This window comes from Rhinolophus sinicus, linkage group LG07 (assembly GCF_036562045.2).
Source record: "Rhinolophus sinicus isolate RSC01 linkage group LG07, ASM3656204v1, whole genome shotgun sequence".
NCBI lineage: Eukaryota > Metazoa > Chordata > Mammalia > Chiroptera > Rhinolophidae > Rhinolophus > Rhinolophus sinicus.
The window spans coordinates 40,251,451-40,272,010 of NC_133757.1; the positions used below are offsets into that span (position 1 = coordinate 40,251,451).

At 38.3% G+C, this 20,560-nt stretch overlaps 1 protein-coding gene across 31 annotated transcripts in view; it reads right to left on the reverse strand.

The window, feature by feature from the left end:
- Positions 1-20,560, reverse strand: part of ANK3 (ankyrin 3) — a 591,144-nt gene that overhangs the window by 218,708 nt on the left and 351,876 nt on the right. Inside the window, exon 1 of one of the 31 annotated variants that reach the window (XM_074339464.1) lies at positions 8,889-9,006. The exons of 28 other annotated variants lie outside the window; for them this stretch is intronic. In XM_074339464.1, coding sequence (XP_074195565.1) covers positions 8,889-8,891 — 3 coding nt within the window. In that variant the 5' untranslated portion in view covers positions 8,892-9,006. Of the gene's footprint in view, positions 1-6,623; positions 6,731-8,615; positions 8,796-8,888; positions 9,007-20,560 lie in introns of those variants that run through there. 2 more of the 31 variants (XM_074339457.1, XM_074339459.1) reach the window with 2 other exon arrangements.

Sequence of the window (20,560 nt, forward strand, 5' to 3'; positions counted from 1 at the left end):
ACCACTGGGGTCTTATACTTTCTCATTATCTGTCATCCTTTTCTCTTCTATGTTTCATCTAGTTCATCTGTCTCAATTGTTTCCCACACGAACACTTAAAAAAATCACTGTTGCTCTCCTGAGAGCGAGGCTGCCTATAAAATCATTGATCCGGTCTCCATTGCTCACCTAAGGAAGTGGCTGTCTTAAGTGATCAGGCTTTCCCACCTCTGGAATGGTTACGCTGACATGACCTCATCATGCCTTCATTTACTATAGTCACAGCATGAGAATGGCATGCACTGGCCCTCACCTCACCTCAACAATAGTTACTAAATAATCTCTAGCCTTGAATTAATGCACTGGTAAGCAAAGAGTCAATAATAGTAATAATTATATCTTAGTCTTACTACATAGCTTACTTTGTATTAACAACAAAAGTACGTTTCTATTTTTCTACATGCATCGTATTTTTTGCGGTGTACGGAGATCACCAAATTAGCTCTATTTATATAAATACGAAAGTGATGCAAAGAGTGGTGTGATTTTTCTTAACTAGTTAGGAAATGGCTAAACATAGAATTTCAGATTCCTGGATTTAATGTTCTGACCAGTACCTCATGGTACAAGAACAAGAATGAATTATTCCAGTGAATATAGGGGTGGATGCATATATCTTTTAAATTACTGTTTAGATATCATCGGATAAATACTCAGAAGGGGCATTGCTGGGTCATAAGGTAGTTCTATTTTTAATATTTTTAAGGAATCTCCAAACTGTCTTCCATAGTGGCTGCACTAATTTGCAATCCCATCAACAAAACACGAGGGTTCCCTTTTTTCCACATCCTCAACAACACTTGTTTGTTAATTTACTGATGATAGCCATGCTGACAGGTGTGAGGTGATATCTCATTGTGGTTTTAATTTGCATTTCCCTTATGATTAATGATGTTGAGCAACTTTTCATGTCTATTGGCCATGGGTATGTCCTCTTCGGAGAAATGTCTCTTCAGGTCCTCAACACTAATTCAAAAAGATACATGCATCCCTGTGTTCACTACAGCATTATCTACAAAAGCCAGGATATGGAAGCAACCTCAGTGTCCATCAATAGACAGATGGATAAAGAAGAGGTCATACATATATACTATAGAATATTACTCATCCATAAAAAATAATGAAATCTTACCATTTGCAACACATGGATGGACCTAGAAGGTTTCATGCTAAGTGAAATAAGTCAGACAGAGAAAAGCAAATAGCATGATTTCACTTATATGTGTTTCACTAAAAAACAAAAATAAACAAAACAAAAACAAACTCAGATACAGAGAACAAATTGATGGTTGCTAGACAGATGGGAGGGAGTTTGGGGGAATGGATGAAAAAGGTGAAAGGGATTAAGAAATACAAATTGCCAGTTATAAAAACCGTCACTATATGACTGGATGTAAAGTACACCATAGGGAATATAGTCAATAATATTGTAATAACTATATATGGTGTAAGACGGGTACTAGACTTACCAGGATGATCACTTCATAAGGTATATAAATGTCTAATCACTATGTTGTATACTTGAAAGTAATATAATATTGTTTGTAAACTTTAATTGAAACATTTTTAAAAAGAATGAATTCGTCCACAATTTTATGGTTCAAATTAGTGAAACAACTTCGCTGAAGATGTTCTTGCCAGCCTCCTAGGTTGAATTGGACCTCTCCAAACTCCCTTTCCCCCAAATACTACCCATGTTGTAACTCTCCCTGCACAGTTATCCCACGTAGTCTGTGGGAACAACATCTAAACATTATGACCCACACCTCACATGAAGAGGGCCAAAAACAACAGATAGCCTTATCTCTTTAGACATCAGATGAAGTTGCTCTGAGCCCCCAATGCAATAGTATTATGCAGTCAAAATTTTAGTCTGTGGGGCATCTTTGTTTATAAAACAAATACCTAGTTGTTGCATAGCTTGGCCAAACAACAACAACAAACTGCAGAGTCCCTTATAGACGCACGTTGTAATGGTAAGATGCTGCTACTTATCAGTTAGGAAATGCATAGCAATTACTTCTGGCATTATATATGGTGGATTATATAAAACATGTCAACTGGGATTTTTCCATTTATGTAGTAAGTTATGAATCAGAACAGGGATGTCAGGGCTTCATGCCTAAGGATCCTTACTATGTAGGAGGTATTGGCATGAGCCCTAAAATATTTAATCCGGGGAACTATTCACATTTTAAATATAGCAACTGAAAACAGTGACAAGCTAAAATTGGTCTAGGTACCAGGAGAAAAGAGAAAGGATTTATTTGAGTAGATGAACACTTTCCAAAAGTCTTTCTTTTCTTTTCTTTTTGAGTTCATGAAATAGCTCAGTTTTTAGTATGGATAGACTTAATACTGCAAATGTCACTATTTTTTTCCAATGCATAAATATACTTTATATGATGGGAATCAGCCAGGAAATCACAATACACTGGACTTAGCTTCCTGGTTAGATAATTTGAGGCCTGAGGTTGAAAGCCCAGAGGAATTGAAGGGTGAGGCCCATAGCAGCAGAGGGAGAGGAGGCGTCAGCTAGTGAGAGGAAGGGTTCCTGAATTTCTCATCCTCAAATGCGTGTGCCAGCTGGTGCAGCTGGAGCCTTGCTGGTAAATGAAATTATCTGCCTTTTGGGGGACTTGTGGTAAGGATGGTTTCATACTCATTCTTTTTAAAACCAATATACCAAAACGCTATTGCTCCTTCCATTTACATTTTTCATTTCTACCTGAGTCTATGATCAACAAAGAGATCTTAGGAGCCCTTGGTGAGAATGCAGCTAAATAAGTGCCTATTTGAATGAATAAAAAATATGTTTTAAAATAAGGTTAGATAGGTATATAGACTGACAGATTGATTTGTGAATCTTAAATAATCTTTAAGTGACATTTACGTTTTTCCTGGACAAGATTTATAAACAGAAGACTTATCAGCTTTACATTGAATGCAATAAAATGGAAGAGAGTAAAACAGAGCAAGTAGTGCCCAGATGCATGAAGAGATGTTTTCCAAAGTACGATGAAAACATGTAGTTAAGATAATGAAGGATGTAATTTTTCATTACATAAAGTGAAATATATAAGAGTAGACTTTATCCCAAAGTTAAGGTAACCATTGGAATATGTAGTTATAAGTAATTAAAACATGGTAGGTAGGTGACTTTGAAATATGTGGCTATATTATAGTCTAACAGCTAAGACATACTACCAGGATCCTGGGAGTACAGACTCATATCTAAGAAATTGCCCTTCCTGTATGAAGATGAAGGTGCTAAATCAGGGATAGCATGCCATACATTATTTTTAAAGTGTTTGAAGATAGAAAGTAATGGATTAGTTTAGACCTATCAGCAAGTCAATATAGTCTGACAGTTTCAGAGTTCAGACTCTGGAGCCAGACTGCCTCAGTTCAAAATCTGGCCGTGCAATTTATAAACTGTGTGACCTTAGATAAGGTATTTAAACACACTGTACCTCAGTTTCCTTATTTGTAAAACGAGAATAGCAGTAAAATTTAACTTACAAGGCTGTTGATAAGATTAAGGGAGATACTATATGTAAAATGGTTAGAAATGGCCGGGCATACAGTTGTCCCTGAATAGTTCACCTTATTATCAGTCAAACATTTTTTTCACTTTTTTTTTTAAAGCTTGCTTGGCTATGTCTAGTGTCATGAGAGTCCAGTGAATATAATTGGTCAAAAAGGTGAATTCATGAATTTGACTGTTTTTAACCAATGCTTTCAGTAGCTAAGTTAAACAAGGCCAGGGAACATTTGTATTGCAATCTGTCTAGAGTAGTGGTTCTCAAAACATGTTTGTCTCAGGGTCCCTTTATACTTTTAAATATTATTGAGGATCATCGAAGAACTTCTGATTACGAGGGTTATAACTATTATTTCTTATATTAGAAGATAAAACTGAGAATTAAACACATATTTATTAATTTAAAATAACAATAACACATTACACAGTAACATTAAAAATCTCATGAAAAATAACTATTTTCCAAAACAAACAAAAATGGTCACAAGACTGGTATTATTTTATAGTTTTGCAAACCTCTTTAATTGTCTGACAGTAGAAGACAGATTCTCATATCTACTTCTACATTCAATCTGTGGCCATGTGTTGTTTTGGTTGAAACATTTGAAGGAAATCTGACCTCAAATAGATAATAGAGTTAGAAAAGGGGGAACCTCATAGGAAGTGGAATACTCTGGAAGGGTCTCGGGGAATCTCAGGGGTTCATGTTTTCAGAGTGGCTGTTCTACAACCAAGTTGTCAAAGACTTATTAGCTCATGGTACCGATGCCCACCACCTCCTAACAGAATAATTGAGGCAAGAGTCATGACTGAACTGGAAGACCAAGTCTAAATAAAGGCAGTGCTATTTTTGTAAAGTACAGACCAAGATCACGATAGTTGTTGCCTGTTTATTGCCTTTTTGCTCCCTTGATTCAGCCCTCTTCCAGATAGGATCTTTCCAACTGGCTTTGTCTATACACCCCACATACTTAAACACCACTACACTTTTCCAGTGGATAATACTGTCCTCAATGTCAACTTAATGTTCGTGGAAATGATTTGTGAGAAATGAACAACACATCCGATTGCAATTAGTGTTGTCATATCAGAAAGATAGCAGGAAAATTCTTTATCGACAACTTGTCCTTGTTTTGTAAACACAAGTATATACACAGATCCTCTATTTCGGGAATCTTCTAGACTGATAAAAAATTTCATTTTGGTTGCTAAAGTGGAAAGTTAATTAGTAATATTTTCTGTTTAAAATATTTAAAATATTATCTCTTATTGTAAGAATAAATGGTGGCCAGAAGCCTAAACATTATTTTAAATCGAATTTATTAAATATTTTTGGCTCCTTTTCAGCTATACAAGTAATATCAAGTTTACTTTCAATTTAATTCAAATACTCTTTTGATGAGTTGCTTAAAATTATAAGAGGCTACATTCTTTAAAGATGAGGATTTGTTTAAAAATTCTAAAAAGTATTTATTGAGTGCTTAATATGTACCAGGCTCAGGGGATTAAAAGACGACTAAGACACAGGCTATGTTTAAAAAGCTACAGAATTCTAAGTAAAATTTAGCTTATTGACATGTCTTTTCAAAATATAACAGAACAATCACTGGATTACAGAAACATGTCAACCAGTAATATGTCAAAATGATGCTGCGTTAGAATACAATGTAATCAAGAATTCAAGACTAAAGCTGAAGTATACCCAGACTTTACAAAGCAATTTTTAACATTATTGACTTTTTATACTTTTTAAATTGGTCACATCACTCACTTGTCACTTGATCAAAGAAAAATGACATTAACTTCCTCATATTATTCTCTGGAAATGAGTATCTATCATGAATGTCTACATAGATCTTTATTTCATATAATAGTCAAAAGTGGTTCCTAAAATAAAAGAATTAAATTCTTTGTAGGTTTTTAATAAATGATTAATTAGTAACTGTAGATATCTACCTGATATACTCTGAAATTTATTCTATAATAATACATTTATCAGAAGTTTAATTAGAAGACAGTTGGAATTTTTTTACGAGATTTTACAATATATTCTGAGGACAACAGTAAAAAGAAAATACAACAAACATTGCCTTAGGACAAAGAGTCAGCAAATATATCTTACTTTGTGACTAAAAATATTACACCTTAGCACTATAAAGAAAATGATTGTTCAAAAAGACATGATACTTAGAATTAATTCTCTTTTATCTTATTGCTTAAACTTGAGTATTGTCCAAATTTATAATTAAGAAGATGTGGTATCTTTGTATTTTCACATAGAAGCAAACAAAGTTAATTGATAAGTAAATATCATACTACATAACTAAAAATTCCCATTTCAAAACAAGAAACTATAGATAGTATCAACAGGAAAGACAGGTTTAGTGATACCTTTTTTGATCTTGACTATAAATTTTCCTACTTGCCCTTAACTTCCCAAAGTGAAAATAATAAAACTAGGGATTCTCCCATTAATTAAATATGCATTTATTAATTATTAAAAATCAGACATACAAAATAGAACAGAGTTGGAAGTAGAAAATGAAGTAATACTAAGAATTTCTATTTGGTATTATAGAGTACCTTTGTAAGATTTAAAAATAATTCCCAGCTATTGAAAGATCTTATCATTAGCTGCCTCTAAATGCACATTACAATTGTATTAAATTTGAGCTTTGCTCAACATTACAGTGTAGCTTCTGTTTTTTTTTTTTTTCATGAGCACTATTTCAAGTTCAAGAGTTAATTTTTCATCAATCATTTATGGCAAAACTAGTTCTTCCATAAACACTCAATTATTAACAACCCATGAGAGTTTCTAAAATTGGCAAAGGTACACACACACATTTACCTTTCTAGAAGGTTTGTGCTGCAAATATTTCTCAATAACAATTTGCATAATCACTCAAAGTTTCTCTTCCAAAACACAGACTAAGCGAACCTACAGAAAATCTCTAAACAAAACTATAGAAACCACAAGCCAAACAGAAGTAGCAGGAGGTATTAATGATCATTGTGAAAATGAAATTATCTACAATACCCTCTTTGCAAGGATTTTATCCATAGTTCAGCTCATGCAGATAGACTGCTCAGTGTTCCATTCAAATTAGAGATGAAACCAGGAGATGAATCATTCTTATTCGTTGTTCAACTAAACCCAGTCCAGCAATAGAATACGCTACTCTATTGTGATGGGACTTCTGTGTGATCTGTGTCGGGTCAGTGCCCTTCCAGAGTCACTGCTTAGGGCAGGATAATTTCAAATTCAGTCTGTCATTTTATTACACATTTTTTAAACAGCATGCCCACAAAAACAGAAAATGCTGCACATATGGGCTGATTCAAATGCTTTCACCATTTAGTTGATGTATTCTGACATGAGGCAGAAACAAGATGATTTGCTTTTATTTGAAATTTTCTTTCAGATCTCAGGTCTTTTTTTTTTTTTTTTTTTTTTTTTTAATAACTCATTAATTCATAAAAGGCCAAAGCTTGTCAGGTACATTCTTTAAGATTTGTTGTTTTTGCATTTGTCTCAAAACTTCCTAGCAATTAGTTTTCTCAAAGCCAAGTCTCACTAGGTAATCAGCAAATGTTATTATGATTATATGTAAAGTTTTCAATCCCACAATTAATGGAACAGAATGGACATTCAAAATTCAGCCTTCAGGACAGCTCACAGATTTGATAGTCAGTCAATTATTTTTAGAGTGACATAACATGATTTTTAGGACTCATCTGCCAATATGCTTATGTTACCAGTATGTTAATCACAATTAATGCTTGGGATTCATGAATAATATTTATATCTTTATTATGAATCTCAAAGTTTATCTTTCTCTGAGGCACACAGAATGTTTGCAAAGTTTTACTCAGATTAAAATCTCATAAATATCTCCTCTGAAATATAGCAACATTACATAAAGGTCATTAAAAACATTCTTTGCTAAAAGATTAATCTATCTCTAAGAATACAAAGATTAAAACTGAATCCATTGAAAATAAGTCCAAAAATTTGAGAGTTCTCCAAATTGCTTTTTGTAACACTACAAAATGAAATTTTTCTCAAAACCATTAGCATGCCTGCCTACCTGATGTTAAAACTAGCACCAGTGTCCCCATTTTTATGATGTCTCCTTCTAGTCATTATGAAAATTTTCACTTACAAAATGTTCATTTTATGCTCAAGATTTAATACACTGTGTCAACAAATACTATTCGTAGTATATATGTTCTCATAGTTAGATAAACTAGTTAGATAAACTGAAAAGACAGAAACAAGAGATCACAAGAAATCTTGAACTATGACATAATGTAAATAGCATTCTATGAAGCATTCAGAATCAAATACTTCAAAATTTTATAAACATAAAGCAAATATTTACTCCCTTTTCCTTTAATGTGGCATCCCTTAAGGGGAAAATGGCTTACTATGCTAGTTCTTTAAAATTATTAAAGAAGATGACATATTTATATGTATATGTGATTCTATTAAAACAGAAATAAAATTACATTTTCCAACCTTTAATTACATCCTCCATCTACCATTTATATGAGTTTTCAAAACAACTTTTTAACTTTATGGTGTTTTCTCCCCCAATTGTAAAATTCCAAATACCCCCTTGTAATTACCCAGAGAAAGCTGAGTATTAAAGCCCACAGATTTCTCAGCAGAAAAGTGGGAATACTTAATTAAACCTTCGTAAATTCTTGGGTCCACTAGGCCCTCCTGCACCCCGAATTGCCCACCATCTCTTTGCATTTCATTAAGCATCCTCTTAAGACAGGCCTGAGGTGAGCACACCCCAAATGACACCACAGGCAAAACGTACCTAGAATCCAGATCGAGCAAAACAGAAAGAAAGGACAGCCCATTGTCCCCCAAACACTAAACTCAGGGGATTCATGGTGCAGACAGGCTAGCTTCCTTCCTATCCGGCAACAAGCAATTTTTTAAAAGGTATAACTACCCATGCCAAATCAGCACTACTTTAAGGAAAATGCATTTCATTCCGAAACTGTAAATGCTTACTTGTTCTGGGAAGCTCTCTCCCTCTTCCACTGCCATTCTGTGTGGCCAAGTAGGAAACCTGATAACTCAATTAGTTAACACTTTGGACTGAGCACTGAGTCTAAAAATATCCGCCTTGGGAAATGTAAAGGTTTTCCCTGCCTCCTAGTAAAGAGGTAAAAGACGGTCAGAATTTTCTTAACTTTTTAAATGGGACGTGGGTGGGGGCAGAGAGGAAAATAGAAGGTGCCTTCCAAATAATGGGGCACCTCCCAGAATTCCCCACTGACTTACCATATTTGTGGCCTCCAGTGGAGCTCTGTGTATTTAGTCATGATATGGGGAATACCGAAAATAGCAGGGCAATCAGCTGGAAGTGTACTCTGGCTGCTGGGAATCACTCACGAAGCCAGCTTTTGTCATTCTGCTTATCAGCACTTTCCTCTGTATGCAGGCTACTCTGACATTCCTTGGAAAGACAATACTACCATTTTCTCATCTGTCTCTGGAATCCAGTCAGGCCTGCCCTTTACTACTGGGCTTTTTAAAGTGAATTTCTTGCGCTCCATTAGCTTTACTATTGAATGTACGTATGGGTTCACACACACTCAGTGAAAGCACACTGTACTGCCAAGGAAAGTTATCTTACAAACCTAATCTCCTTCTATCTGAGCGCAAATACACTTGATCTTTTTAAGAATACTGCACGCTACAAAGCTCATGTGTAACACCAGGGAAAAACAAGAAAGAAAAACTCATTAAACGCTTCTGGTTAATCAATTAATTAATTAAACTAATTGAATTCAGTTTTTCACATTTGGGGACACATAATAGGCAACTTTTTACTAGTCTCATATTTGATATCAGAAGTCAAAGCCCTGAAAAGCCCATCATCATTAGAACTTGTATTTATGTTTTCTTTAGAAGAGTGCTGATTAATCAGTAGCTCCCTCAGTCCTGCAAGGCTTTAAAGAAAGTGTCTGTGGGACTGAATTTAACTTTCGGAAGCCAGTATGTGAGTCCAATTGTTCAACACACATTTACAGAGAGCCTACCACATGTCTACTCTTCCAGGTGCTGGCGTGGGGTGGGCAGAGAAAGACAATGAACAAAATAGAGAAAATCCCTCCTTGATGAAGTTTATATACCATCAGGGTGGGACAGAAAGGCTATAAGCTATAAACATAATGAATAAGTTATTACATCCAATTGACAGGATAAATGCTATAGGGAAAACAGTAGGAAAGAATGTGTTTAAGGAGGGAGTGGCTATCCTTAATATTAATAATAATGACAAAATAATAACATACAAGGTATGATTCTACACTAACAATATGTATGTTGAACCAAATGAAACTGATGGTTTTATAGGTCAAATCTGCATGGACACTAGTAATTTTATAGGGTTCAATCTAATAATACATAATCATAGCCAATATTATTATTATTAAATAGTTATAGAGTACTCTGCATACAAGGCTCTATATTCATTTCTTACATATGTTCTTTTAGGCATAGCTATGTTGTGAAGCAATCTTTTTTTTTTTTTTTTTTTAAACTTGTATTTATTTTAAGTGTGTTTTTCCAGGACCCATCAGCTCCAAGTCAAGTAGCTGTTTCAATCTAGTTGTGGAGGGCACAGCTCACTGTGGCCCATGTGGGGCTCGAACAGGCAACCTTGTTGTGAAGAGAACCGCACTCTAACCAACTGAGCTAACTGGCCGCCCCTGTGAAGCAATCTTTATCTGTACATTTTAAAATTTATTTTTATTATTGTATTACTATTATTATTATTATTTTCAGTTACAGTTGACATTCAATATTATTTTATATTAGTTTCAGGTCTACATCATGGTGGTTAGACATTTATATAATTTATGTAGTGATTCCCCCATTAGACTAGTATCCACCTGGCACTATGCATAGTTGTTGCAATGTTGACCAATTCCCTGTGCTGTACTTTATATCCCCATGACTATTTTGTAACTACCAACTGTATTTCTTAATCTCTTCACCTTTTTCAGCCAGCTCCCCAACCCCCACCTGTTCTGGCAACCATCAGTTTGGTCTCTGTATCTATGAGTCTGTTTCTGTTTTGTTCATTTATTTTGTTCTTTTTGTTCTTATCTGTACTTTTGTGAGATAGAAACTAAAGTTCAGAAAGGTTAAATAACTTGCAAAGGTCACTGGCTAGTAAGTAACCAGGATTTCAATCTAATTCTGTATGATTCTAGAGGGGAGGTCACACATTGGCAGCAAACAACAAATACATGTTTCTTGGCCCTCATTGTGTTTAAAAAAATATTTTTAGTTGCCAACTCTTAAAAATGGGAAGATTTCACATCAAAATCTAGAGTTATTGTTTAAAAAAGAAAAATATCTCAAGGATCTGGCAACTCTGAGCCCGTGTTTCTATGGGGCCACAGTCTCCTGGAGTTCAGTGATGGCTTCCTACCTTGGCCTCCAGGACTCCCTACTGCCTTACCATGGTCTACTTCTCTCCTTGACATTAGGTACCTGGCTGCCCAGAAACATTTAAATTTAGTCCTCTGCTCTAAATGCCTGTGCTTCTGACCACAGCACTAGTGACTACCAAGGGAGTATGACACCCCAGGAAGGCATATGACACCCAAAAGGGGTGTGACACTCTTGGAGGGGTTGGTCATGGGTCTGCAATGTCTGGGGAGTGTGTTCACTATCAACTGTACATCTTCTTCCTTCCTTCCCACACTCATTCATTTATACAGTCACCACATATGGGGTGAGCACCTAGTAGGCGCTGGAAACAGTGCTTTGGCAGGAAAGACCAGGAAAACCATCGCCTTGTTCACTCCGGGCCTGTTTCTGGACTAACACACAGTGAGGCAGAACCAGAGTTATCTCTGGAACATAGGAAGTCTGATGCGCCTGCTGCATCTGGGGGCAGAGTCAGACAAGGGGAAAGGTCCCGTCAGCTGATGCTCTGGAGAAGATGAGGCTAGCATAAGAAATCCTCACAATCCCTAAGCTGGATGTTGGCCAATTGAGGGCAATTTATTTTTCCATCAAACCCTAGGTTTCATCCCCAAGCCCAGCTCTTTCCTTTGGACCTGCAGACTTCCTGCCAATGGCACTTGCCATGTTTCTTGTCCTCTTCAAAGCAGTCCTTTATGTCTGTATTAACCACACCTGGTTAATCAGAATGCCGGGGGTCTGGGAGTCCAGGCCTGTAGATCTATCACTCAGATTCTACAGGCAGTCCCTTGTGTCAGCAAAGGAAATCAGAGAGCAAAGATGTCCGGCTCCAGGCAGGGCATCAAAGGTCCTATCCACCCAGGTCCCCCCCCTCCACCCCCGCCCCCCAAAAACTCGCATCGGTGTTTAAGCATGCTCACTGGCAAGGCATTTTTCCTCACATCTAATTTAGACCTCTCCCACCAATTTTTTAATCTTGTCTTCGGTGAGAAGGCAGAAGAGTTGGTTATCATCTTCCAAATATTCAAACTGTGCCTGAGTGATCCCCATCTCCAGCTTTCTCTTCCCTACTGATTCACCCTTTCTATGGGGCTCTTCAGAGAAAAGCACTCTGTAATTATACTAAATCAGAAGAGAAATAATTCCCATAATTGTGTCTTTCAACCTACCCTCTGGCCAGGACAGTTTGTGTCCCAAACTATGGGTGCTCATCTCACAGATACCGCAGCTGCAAAAGGAGAAGCAGGGACAGAAGCTAATACCCCTATACGGTAAGTACAGGCCGATGTGGGAGGCTGGTGCAGCCTGAACTGGGAGTCTAGTGGGTCCACTGAAAAACTAACTGCTCCATAGTAGAATGTGATGTTACATGTCCTACCTCATTTCAGAAGAAAAGTGTACCCCACCTCTAGGAAACCCAATATTGAAAAATATATGTATTATCACACACAAGATAAACAGTAGAGTAAAACACAGAATCTCAGAGCTCATTTAATGAAAGCCCATCATTTTCAGGATGAAGAAATGGAAGCCTGGAGTGGTTCCATGATGGTAGATTGTGAATCATGAGATTGCCGTGCCTAGAAATCACAATATTCCTTTAACAAGCATAAAGATTTAGGGTACTTGCACAGTGACTTAATGTACAAAATGATATTCAACTTGGGATTTTTCAACGTACAACAATACTGCTCAACGAAGGAGAGCAATGCTCATGAAAAATGATGGTTTGAGCGTCCCTTCCGGTATTTACTATTTGGCGGCTCAGACTAAGGAACAGAAACTTGCACCAGGCTGTGTGGAAGAGCCACTGGCTCAAAGCAGAGCATGATAATACTTTTCTGGATGGATGTTTAAAATACAGAGCACCTTAGAAGTTATGACCTTTCCCATCAACCCAAGTTTCTGACTAGGAACCAAGACCCAGCGTCTGCTCATGTGAAGCCACCCCGAATCATGAGCCATCCAGTTGGGTGTGGTCAGCAAAGTTATCTTTGAGAGCTGAGGATGAGGTCTGGGTGGTGTGCGGGCTGGTGCCGCCCTCCCAACACGCTGCTCACTCTGTGCGTGTGAGATCTTTCTCTCACTCCATCTGCTCTGCCTACAGGCTCTGAGTACTCTGTGCTGCGTTTCGTGTCACCAACCCTTAACCAAGAGCTCCACACAGTAGGTGCCCAACAGATGTTTCAGGAAGGTGGGAGGAGGCAGTGAAGACCACAGGAGAGGCTGGTAGCATCTGCATAGTCAATGTATTTCAGAGATAATTCTCAATGTCAGAAATCATTTCAAGCAAGAGGATGTTTGTGCCAGAAATTCCACTACTTCACAAATCCTTTCAAGACCCAGTAGACAAATGGTTGAAAAGCTGCCCCACACCCATACTGTTCATCCTGAAAATGGGCCTCCTACATGCCAACTTCTTAATTGTGATGGTTTGGCTTGTCTTGAGATGTCACTAATATCTAGATCCGGGATGTTCACACCATGACCTTAGGTCCCAAACTGACTCGTTCCCTGTTTTTGGAAAGCCCGTGTACTAAAACTAGCTTTTACATTTTTTAATGGCTGACATAAATAACATAATAATATTCCATGACATGTGAAAATAATATGCAATTCAAATTTCAGTGTTCACAAATAAAGTTTGGTTGGAATGTGCCAACAAAACCTAAAATACTTACTATCCTCCCCTTTTAGGAGAAAGCTTGCTAACCCCTGATCCAGAGCCAGGAATCTGGAGGTTGTGTCCCTGTGAGGCATTTTTGCAAAAGGCAGTGGAGTATCCTGTGTACTTAGTATGCTGTCTGATCTCTGAGATTGAAAAATGGCAGAAACCTGACAAAACCCCAGGAGGATGCATTTACCCATTTGCTTTAGATGACACAAAACATCACTCTTTTCATGTGATAGTTTATGGTATTAATATACTCACTACTCTGCCTTTGGGTGTCACACAGAGAACACTGAGTACGAGGACCCGAACTGTGTATATAATTCTCGGCTCAGTATTTGGCATAAACATAAAATGTTTTTTAAAAAGGAAAAAACAATGACAGCATTTACATCACTGATGTGACTCCTGAAACCTTGTAGTAACAAAGTGTGCTCTCTCTTTTCCTTGTTTTCCCCCTTCTTTCAAGCTGAGACCATGACATACGCATTATTCACAGGAACACATGGAAAAACCAGCTCATGGAGCTTTTAAGAGGGCAAATGATCTAATCTACAAGGGAGCTTTGAAACAGTCAAGTAATCTGGATTGGCTGTTTTCAATATTTTCCATATCTTCATCGGGGCATATTCTCCCTTCTTTATCAGCAGAGAAATGGACAAGATAAAGGATAAAAGAACAGTTGAGAGACCCAGATTGGACAGGAGACCCTTGACGATGAAGGGAACCTGGTTTTGGATGGCCCCATGCGGCCAGGAACTCGATGTGGTGAGGGTGGAAAGGAGACAAACTGGTCAGGGAAGTGATTCCACCTCCCTTTTCTCTCCGTTCCCAGGACCTCAAGCCTCCACCATCCAAAATCCAGTGATATCCTATGTAGGCGAGTATACAACACAACAGCTACCTCGGGGTCACATTTAGTAAAACAAGTAATTCTACGGTGGGAACGACCAACTCACTGAACCCTGAAGAGGCTTCCTTTATCCCCAACAGAAAGTAGCTACAAATTCCTCTTAAGCGGAATGTCTGGGAGACCTTTTTCCTTGAGGTGCTGCTCCTCTCACTGACTCCACAGCCTCCTACACTCCTCCGCACATACCCCTAACACCCCAAGCCCTGCTACCACACCCCCTCAAAATCTTGTATTCCAGGACGAATGGAATAAATAAACTCAACATACCCTCCCTTCCTCCTTCCTTCCTTCTGCAATTGGCTCTATATACAGTGAGGCCAGTAGAATAAAGATTCTATGTAAAGACACAAGAAAGCAAATGATGTGTGGTAACATACAGTCTTCAACACTTCATATACATGCGTTCTCAATACCTGCACACTTTATAGCTAACAGATTATAAAAGGTGCTCTACAGTAATGAGGAAAACACACTGATTTTTATGTATTTTTATTTTTATGTATATCACATTAAGGAAGCCAAGTGATTTCTGGACTACCAAAGCCGTGTTCAGTATGGCCTGAAGAAACTTGATGGTGAGATATTTCTGCATTATTTCATATACTCTTGAGTATATAAACATGCAGCATGCAAAATATAGAACTTATTATGAAATGATCATTTCCTCCTCCTCCTTTTCACTAGGGCTCTGCTGAATGTATATATTCTTAGCTAGATGAAATTGACTATGATTCTGCTGTTATGTATAATCAGGGCTTGAGATTTTGTAAATGCAATGAACTCTGGGGGTTCTGAATGGCCTAAGAACAACACTTTTAAAGATGATGAGCTTACAGTTGTGCATTGTAGACATTGCCACGTTACTCCAGGGCAATAACGTTACTCCAGGGATGTCTATACACATTTCCGAGAAATTAGAAGGCGAGGATAACTCACATAGGTAGTCTCTGCATTTTGAACCCCAACATGCTCTGCTTAACACTTGTGAGTAAAGAAAAAACACTTGCAGAAATATACCAACCCTTTCAAAATTCTCTATTTAAACCATCAGAAAGGAAGAAACCAAAGAAAGAGAAGAATAGGACTTAGGTTTGAAAAATCAATCACCCCAAAATCTAGCATTTAGCAGTTTCCTAAATTGTACTAATCAGGCAGAAATCAGTTTACTCCATTTCTTTAAAAATCTTATGACATAGAGTTAAAATGTGTGTGTGTACTCTCTCTCTCTCTCTCCACTCGTATATTATATGATCTAGGTTTCCAGGAATCTTCTAATGGTTATTCAACTCTAATTGCAATGCTCTCATTCTGGGTCTGACTTATGGATGACAGATTTTCATCCACAAATGAAAAGAAGATCCTTTTTCCAGGCACTGATTTTGTAACACACACACACACACACACACACACACACACACTCTCTCTCTCACACACACACACACACACACACTCGTATGTTATATGAGACATGTTAAACGGATAATTCTTTAAAGAAAACTGGTTGTTTTTCATGAGTGGAAAACACTATTAATCCAGAAAATTATACATTGGAAGAAATTATGCATGATTTGGATACATTAGGAAAAAAAGTAAATCCTAGTTTAATCTGAGGAATTAAAAATGCATTTATCAACAAAAGTTCAGGAGACAGAAAGAGAACAATGTAATAAATCAAAGTGACTAAGTTATTGAGAAGCAACTCTCGATTCTGGAGCCCTGATGTCTATGCCAGACAGACCTGCAATTTGATTGCTGTCACGTTGAACCCCAGATTCTAACACAAGTTAACCCCAATGTCTCAAATGTGTAGAAATAATAAAATTATTGAAGCCATCGCCTTTCCACTGAAAGTATTTTTTTTCTCCCCAGAAATTCAAAAAGGGGGTATAACTAAAAATCTTCACCCATCATTTCTGTCTGCAATGTCCTTTTCCTCAACTCTGCAACTGGAAAGGTCAAGTGGAGCAAGTCACATGATGATCTGCTGCTCTGCAGAAAGGACTGGCATATGTCATGTGTTTTGTTCTAAGGGGTGAGAACACTTAATGACTCTGGCCGGCATTCCAACCATCTTTAATCTCTCTCAGGCCCACAGAGGATGAAGGGGGGCTGGGAAGTCGTGATGAGAAAAAGAACTCCTCTCATCAAAGTGCCAGACTTAGTGGAGAAGGGCCATCTTGTGGTGGTGGCCGTTTCATTGCAAAGACTGTGGAAATATCCCTGCTTCTTTATCTCCTAACCCAGATGGAGGAGGTCTGTTGGCTACTGGCTCAAAAGAAACATGCCATTAAAAGAGCACATGGATGAACGAAGAAGAAAGGGAAGATCGTATGAACTCACATGGGGACTGCTGAAATAGCAGCTGGACAAGAACGCATTCCTCAAACCTCCGAGGCAATTAGAGGCAGCCCGTTCTGAAGACTCCTGTCAAACCACACTGAAATGTAGCTCTACTTTGCCACACAAATGATATGTGAGTTCCTTATAATCAGTCAATTAACTAAATATGAACTAGCAACTAGGTGCTAGAAGAGACAAAAAAAATAGATTAGTCTTATTCCCTTCTTTAAGGAAATTATACTCTAGCTGGGGGGAAAGAAAACTTATTGCATAAAGTAATTGGAAAAAAAAAATCTAAACCTAATCAAATTCTCTGACATCAACTATTACCTCTGCCCTCTCTTCCCAATCTATGCTCTGGCCACACAGCCTTCTTTTATATCCGTCCGAGTGCTAATTGTACTCTTGCCCCAGAGCCTTTACACTTGCTATTTCCTCTGCCTAGACCTTCCGTGCCTGGTTTCTTCTTATCAATCAGGTCAAAGAATAAGTAACATTTCCTCAGATGGGCCTTTCCTAGCCACTCAACCTAAAGTAGGCCCAAGATAACTACCCTGTCACTATTATTTTCTAAGTAGCACTATTTGTTACATTTTTTACTTACTAGAGTTTGTTTCTTCTTTTCCTTCCAAACCTCCATAGCATTTTAGTTTGTAAAAGCAGAACCTTGTCTTTCTTGTTCACTAATAGAACAAAACCAGGAATATAGCAGATGCTCAATAAACACCTTTAAATGAATGAGAACAACCAGGGTTTAGAGTTTGTGGGCAGGAATGAAAGGGGACAGGTTTACGCTGCCTTTTGAGGATACTTCACATTGCTAAAGGAAGATGAGCATATCCTAGGCTGAGCAAAGTGAGTTCTGGACGATCCTCCAGGGGGACAACCTCAGGGAAGGGGGAGAGGAAAGCCAACAATTACTGAGCCCTTAGTCTAGCGCTCAGCATGGGCATACGTGCCCTGCATCTCCGAGTTGTAAAGATAAAATCTCTTTATCCTCATAAAGAAGGCTCAAGGGTGGTACCTGGCACAGGACCTGGCCCAGAACAAGTCCTCAGTAAATGTCTGTTGAATGCTGGAAGTGTCTACTCCCTACTGATATATTTACTAATGGTCCAAAAGGCAGGAATGTGGATGGTCTGTCCCACACTAAAGGGGAACTCCGTAGACGAGGTGGACACAGTCCCACTGACCTCGTCATTCCACAGAATTCATCTGTGGTCTCCAAAAGGCGAACACTGAATCTTAGGCCTGGACGGGACCTCACAAACCGTAGGACCCCAATAACAGGTATGTTTCCCGATAACAAACCTGTACAGGAAAAATGACTTGTCCAAAGTCACACTGCTCATGAGTGAGTTCCACATCTTCCTTCATGACAACCCTCATTAAGGGTTCAACAAAGAGATTTCACATAGAAAGCCAGGTATCTACCTCTTCTTAAAAAACCAGATGCTTTGGCAAAACCAGCCCTTCATTTCCACATGGCAACAACCAGCTGTAGTTGAGCCAAAGCTGTTTCCTCTAGTCCCCCAGCCTGGCCTTGGTAGACAGTGGACTTTTCAGCTCCATGATTGGGAGTTACCAACGAGGCCCACCTGAGAGCACCTGGATGCTCTCCAGGGTGTAGAACAGACAGGGTGGGGTTGTGTAGAGAAGACAGCCTCGGCAGCGGTGATCTCCAGGGGTAGGTGTCGTACTCCCTTTGGACCACTTTCACTTAGCACAATACCTGAAATGCGGTCATTGAACTCACCAGAACAGAACTGAGTGCGCCCAGTTTGGAAATGGCACTCACTGCCAGGGCCGTGGGGATGACATAAGCCGTGGCGTTGTCAGAGTCACCACTACTGCTGGAGAAATATGCTCAAGAGATTTTGGAGCTTCAGTGACAGGAAGCCAGTGACTTGTGAGTAATGTGTGAATCATAGGAAAAGGAATATGCATATTTCTGTGTAGCAACCATATGAATATAATACCCTAAGTCATAGTCAGGGCTGAAAAAAAATGAGCCTCACTTGACTCAGGTAGATAACATTTTGTGCAGAGAGTAGGGAAAAGTGCTGAGTTTACTTTAGCATTAGTTATCTTTACAGCAGGCAAGGGTAAGCTAGAATATATAGGTTTTCTCTTGCTGTCCAATGCTTATTTTATTTTTGTCTATCCTCTGGAGCCATTCATATCCTCTCGAACACCTTTAACCATCAATCTCTTGATTTTCTTGCCTCTTCAGTTGGTCTTTCTTTGACATCGGCTCTACCCCTATAGCTCAGCAACTCCCTAAAACATTCCTTCCTGTAGTTTCAAACCATGCTCATTATCATAACACATTTAATATTTACAGAAATGTTTCTGCAAAAAGAAAAATTCTCAGATAAAACCTATGAATAAATAGTACAACAGATGACATTGAACAAAGTTCATAAATCACCTCTAATTGATCCCAGCAGATGTTACCTTGTCAGCGACGTCCATCCTAAATGTTTTTGCTAAAAAATAGCACCTCCAACCCACCTCACCCAGCACCCTAGCTCCTGACTCTGTTTTACTTTTCTTACTGGCTCTTATCTCTGTGTGAATTGTCTGTCTCCCTGCGAGACTGCAGGCTCCTCCAGGATAAGAATCTGCCTGTTGTTGACTGCAGTATCCCGCAGATGGAGAACACTGCCTGCTATTCAGTAAATCATGTTTGAGTAACTGAATAAGTAACAAGTACTTTGATGGAGATTCTGATTAGGGTACTTTGAGAGAATCAAGTGCAAAAGCCAAAGTTTTCAAATTAAAAGGCTTTCATCAAAGAATATCTAGTTAATGTGGTCAATAAAGACAGAGATATGTAATGCTAGTGGTATTAATTGCACACTTTATGATATATTCCAGGCACTGACCTAAGCCCCGTGCATTTATTTTCCCAGTTAATTTGTGTAACACTGTAAGAAGGCAGTGTTGTTCATTCTAGAAGTGAACTGTGCAAGATCTCTTTACTACTGTGCTCTTCTGGAGAGTATCTGCAGAGCACTAACACCAACAAGAGTTAACCATATTACCCTTAAAATAGCAATTTTTCAATTGTGTTATGTAAAGAGCGCCAGGTCTGCACCAGGCAAGAAGTGCAAATGAGGGCACAGTCCTGGGAATATGGGAATATGCGTCTTATGAGTAACATATGACTCACCGGAAAAGGAATAGGCACATTTCTGTGGAACCGTCACATGAATATAAAACTGCAAAAGCATAACCAGGACTGAAAACATGAGCCTCACTTTCCGTGGGTGAATAGCATTTCATGTAGGAAGTATGGGCCTTGCTAACTGAAGGTACAGGTTGCATCAGAAGGGGGCAGGGCCCTCCTGGCTCAAACTGATAGATGGGTCTTTGAATATTTCAAGGAAAGTTGTGAACCTGGATGTTTTTAAGAGCAATTCTCTCTCTCTTTTTTTTTTTTTTAAATATATTGGCAATTAACTTAAAAACTAGAAGTACACTATGAAAGACAGATCTGAAAGGACTATGTGTGTTCCAGATCTGAGGGCCATGTCAAAAAACTACATGATTTCAAATCTAAAGGTAAAACTCTTCTGCTAGCTT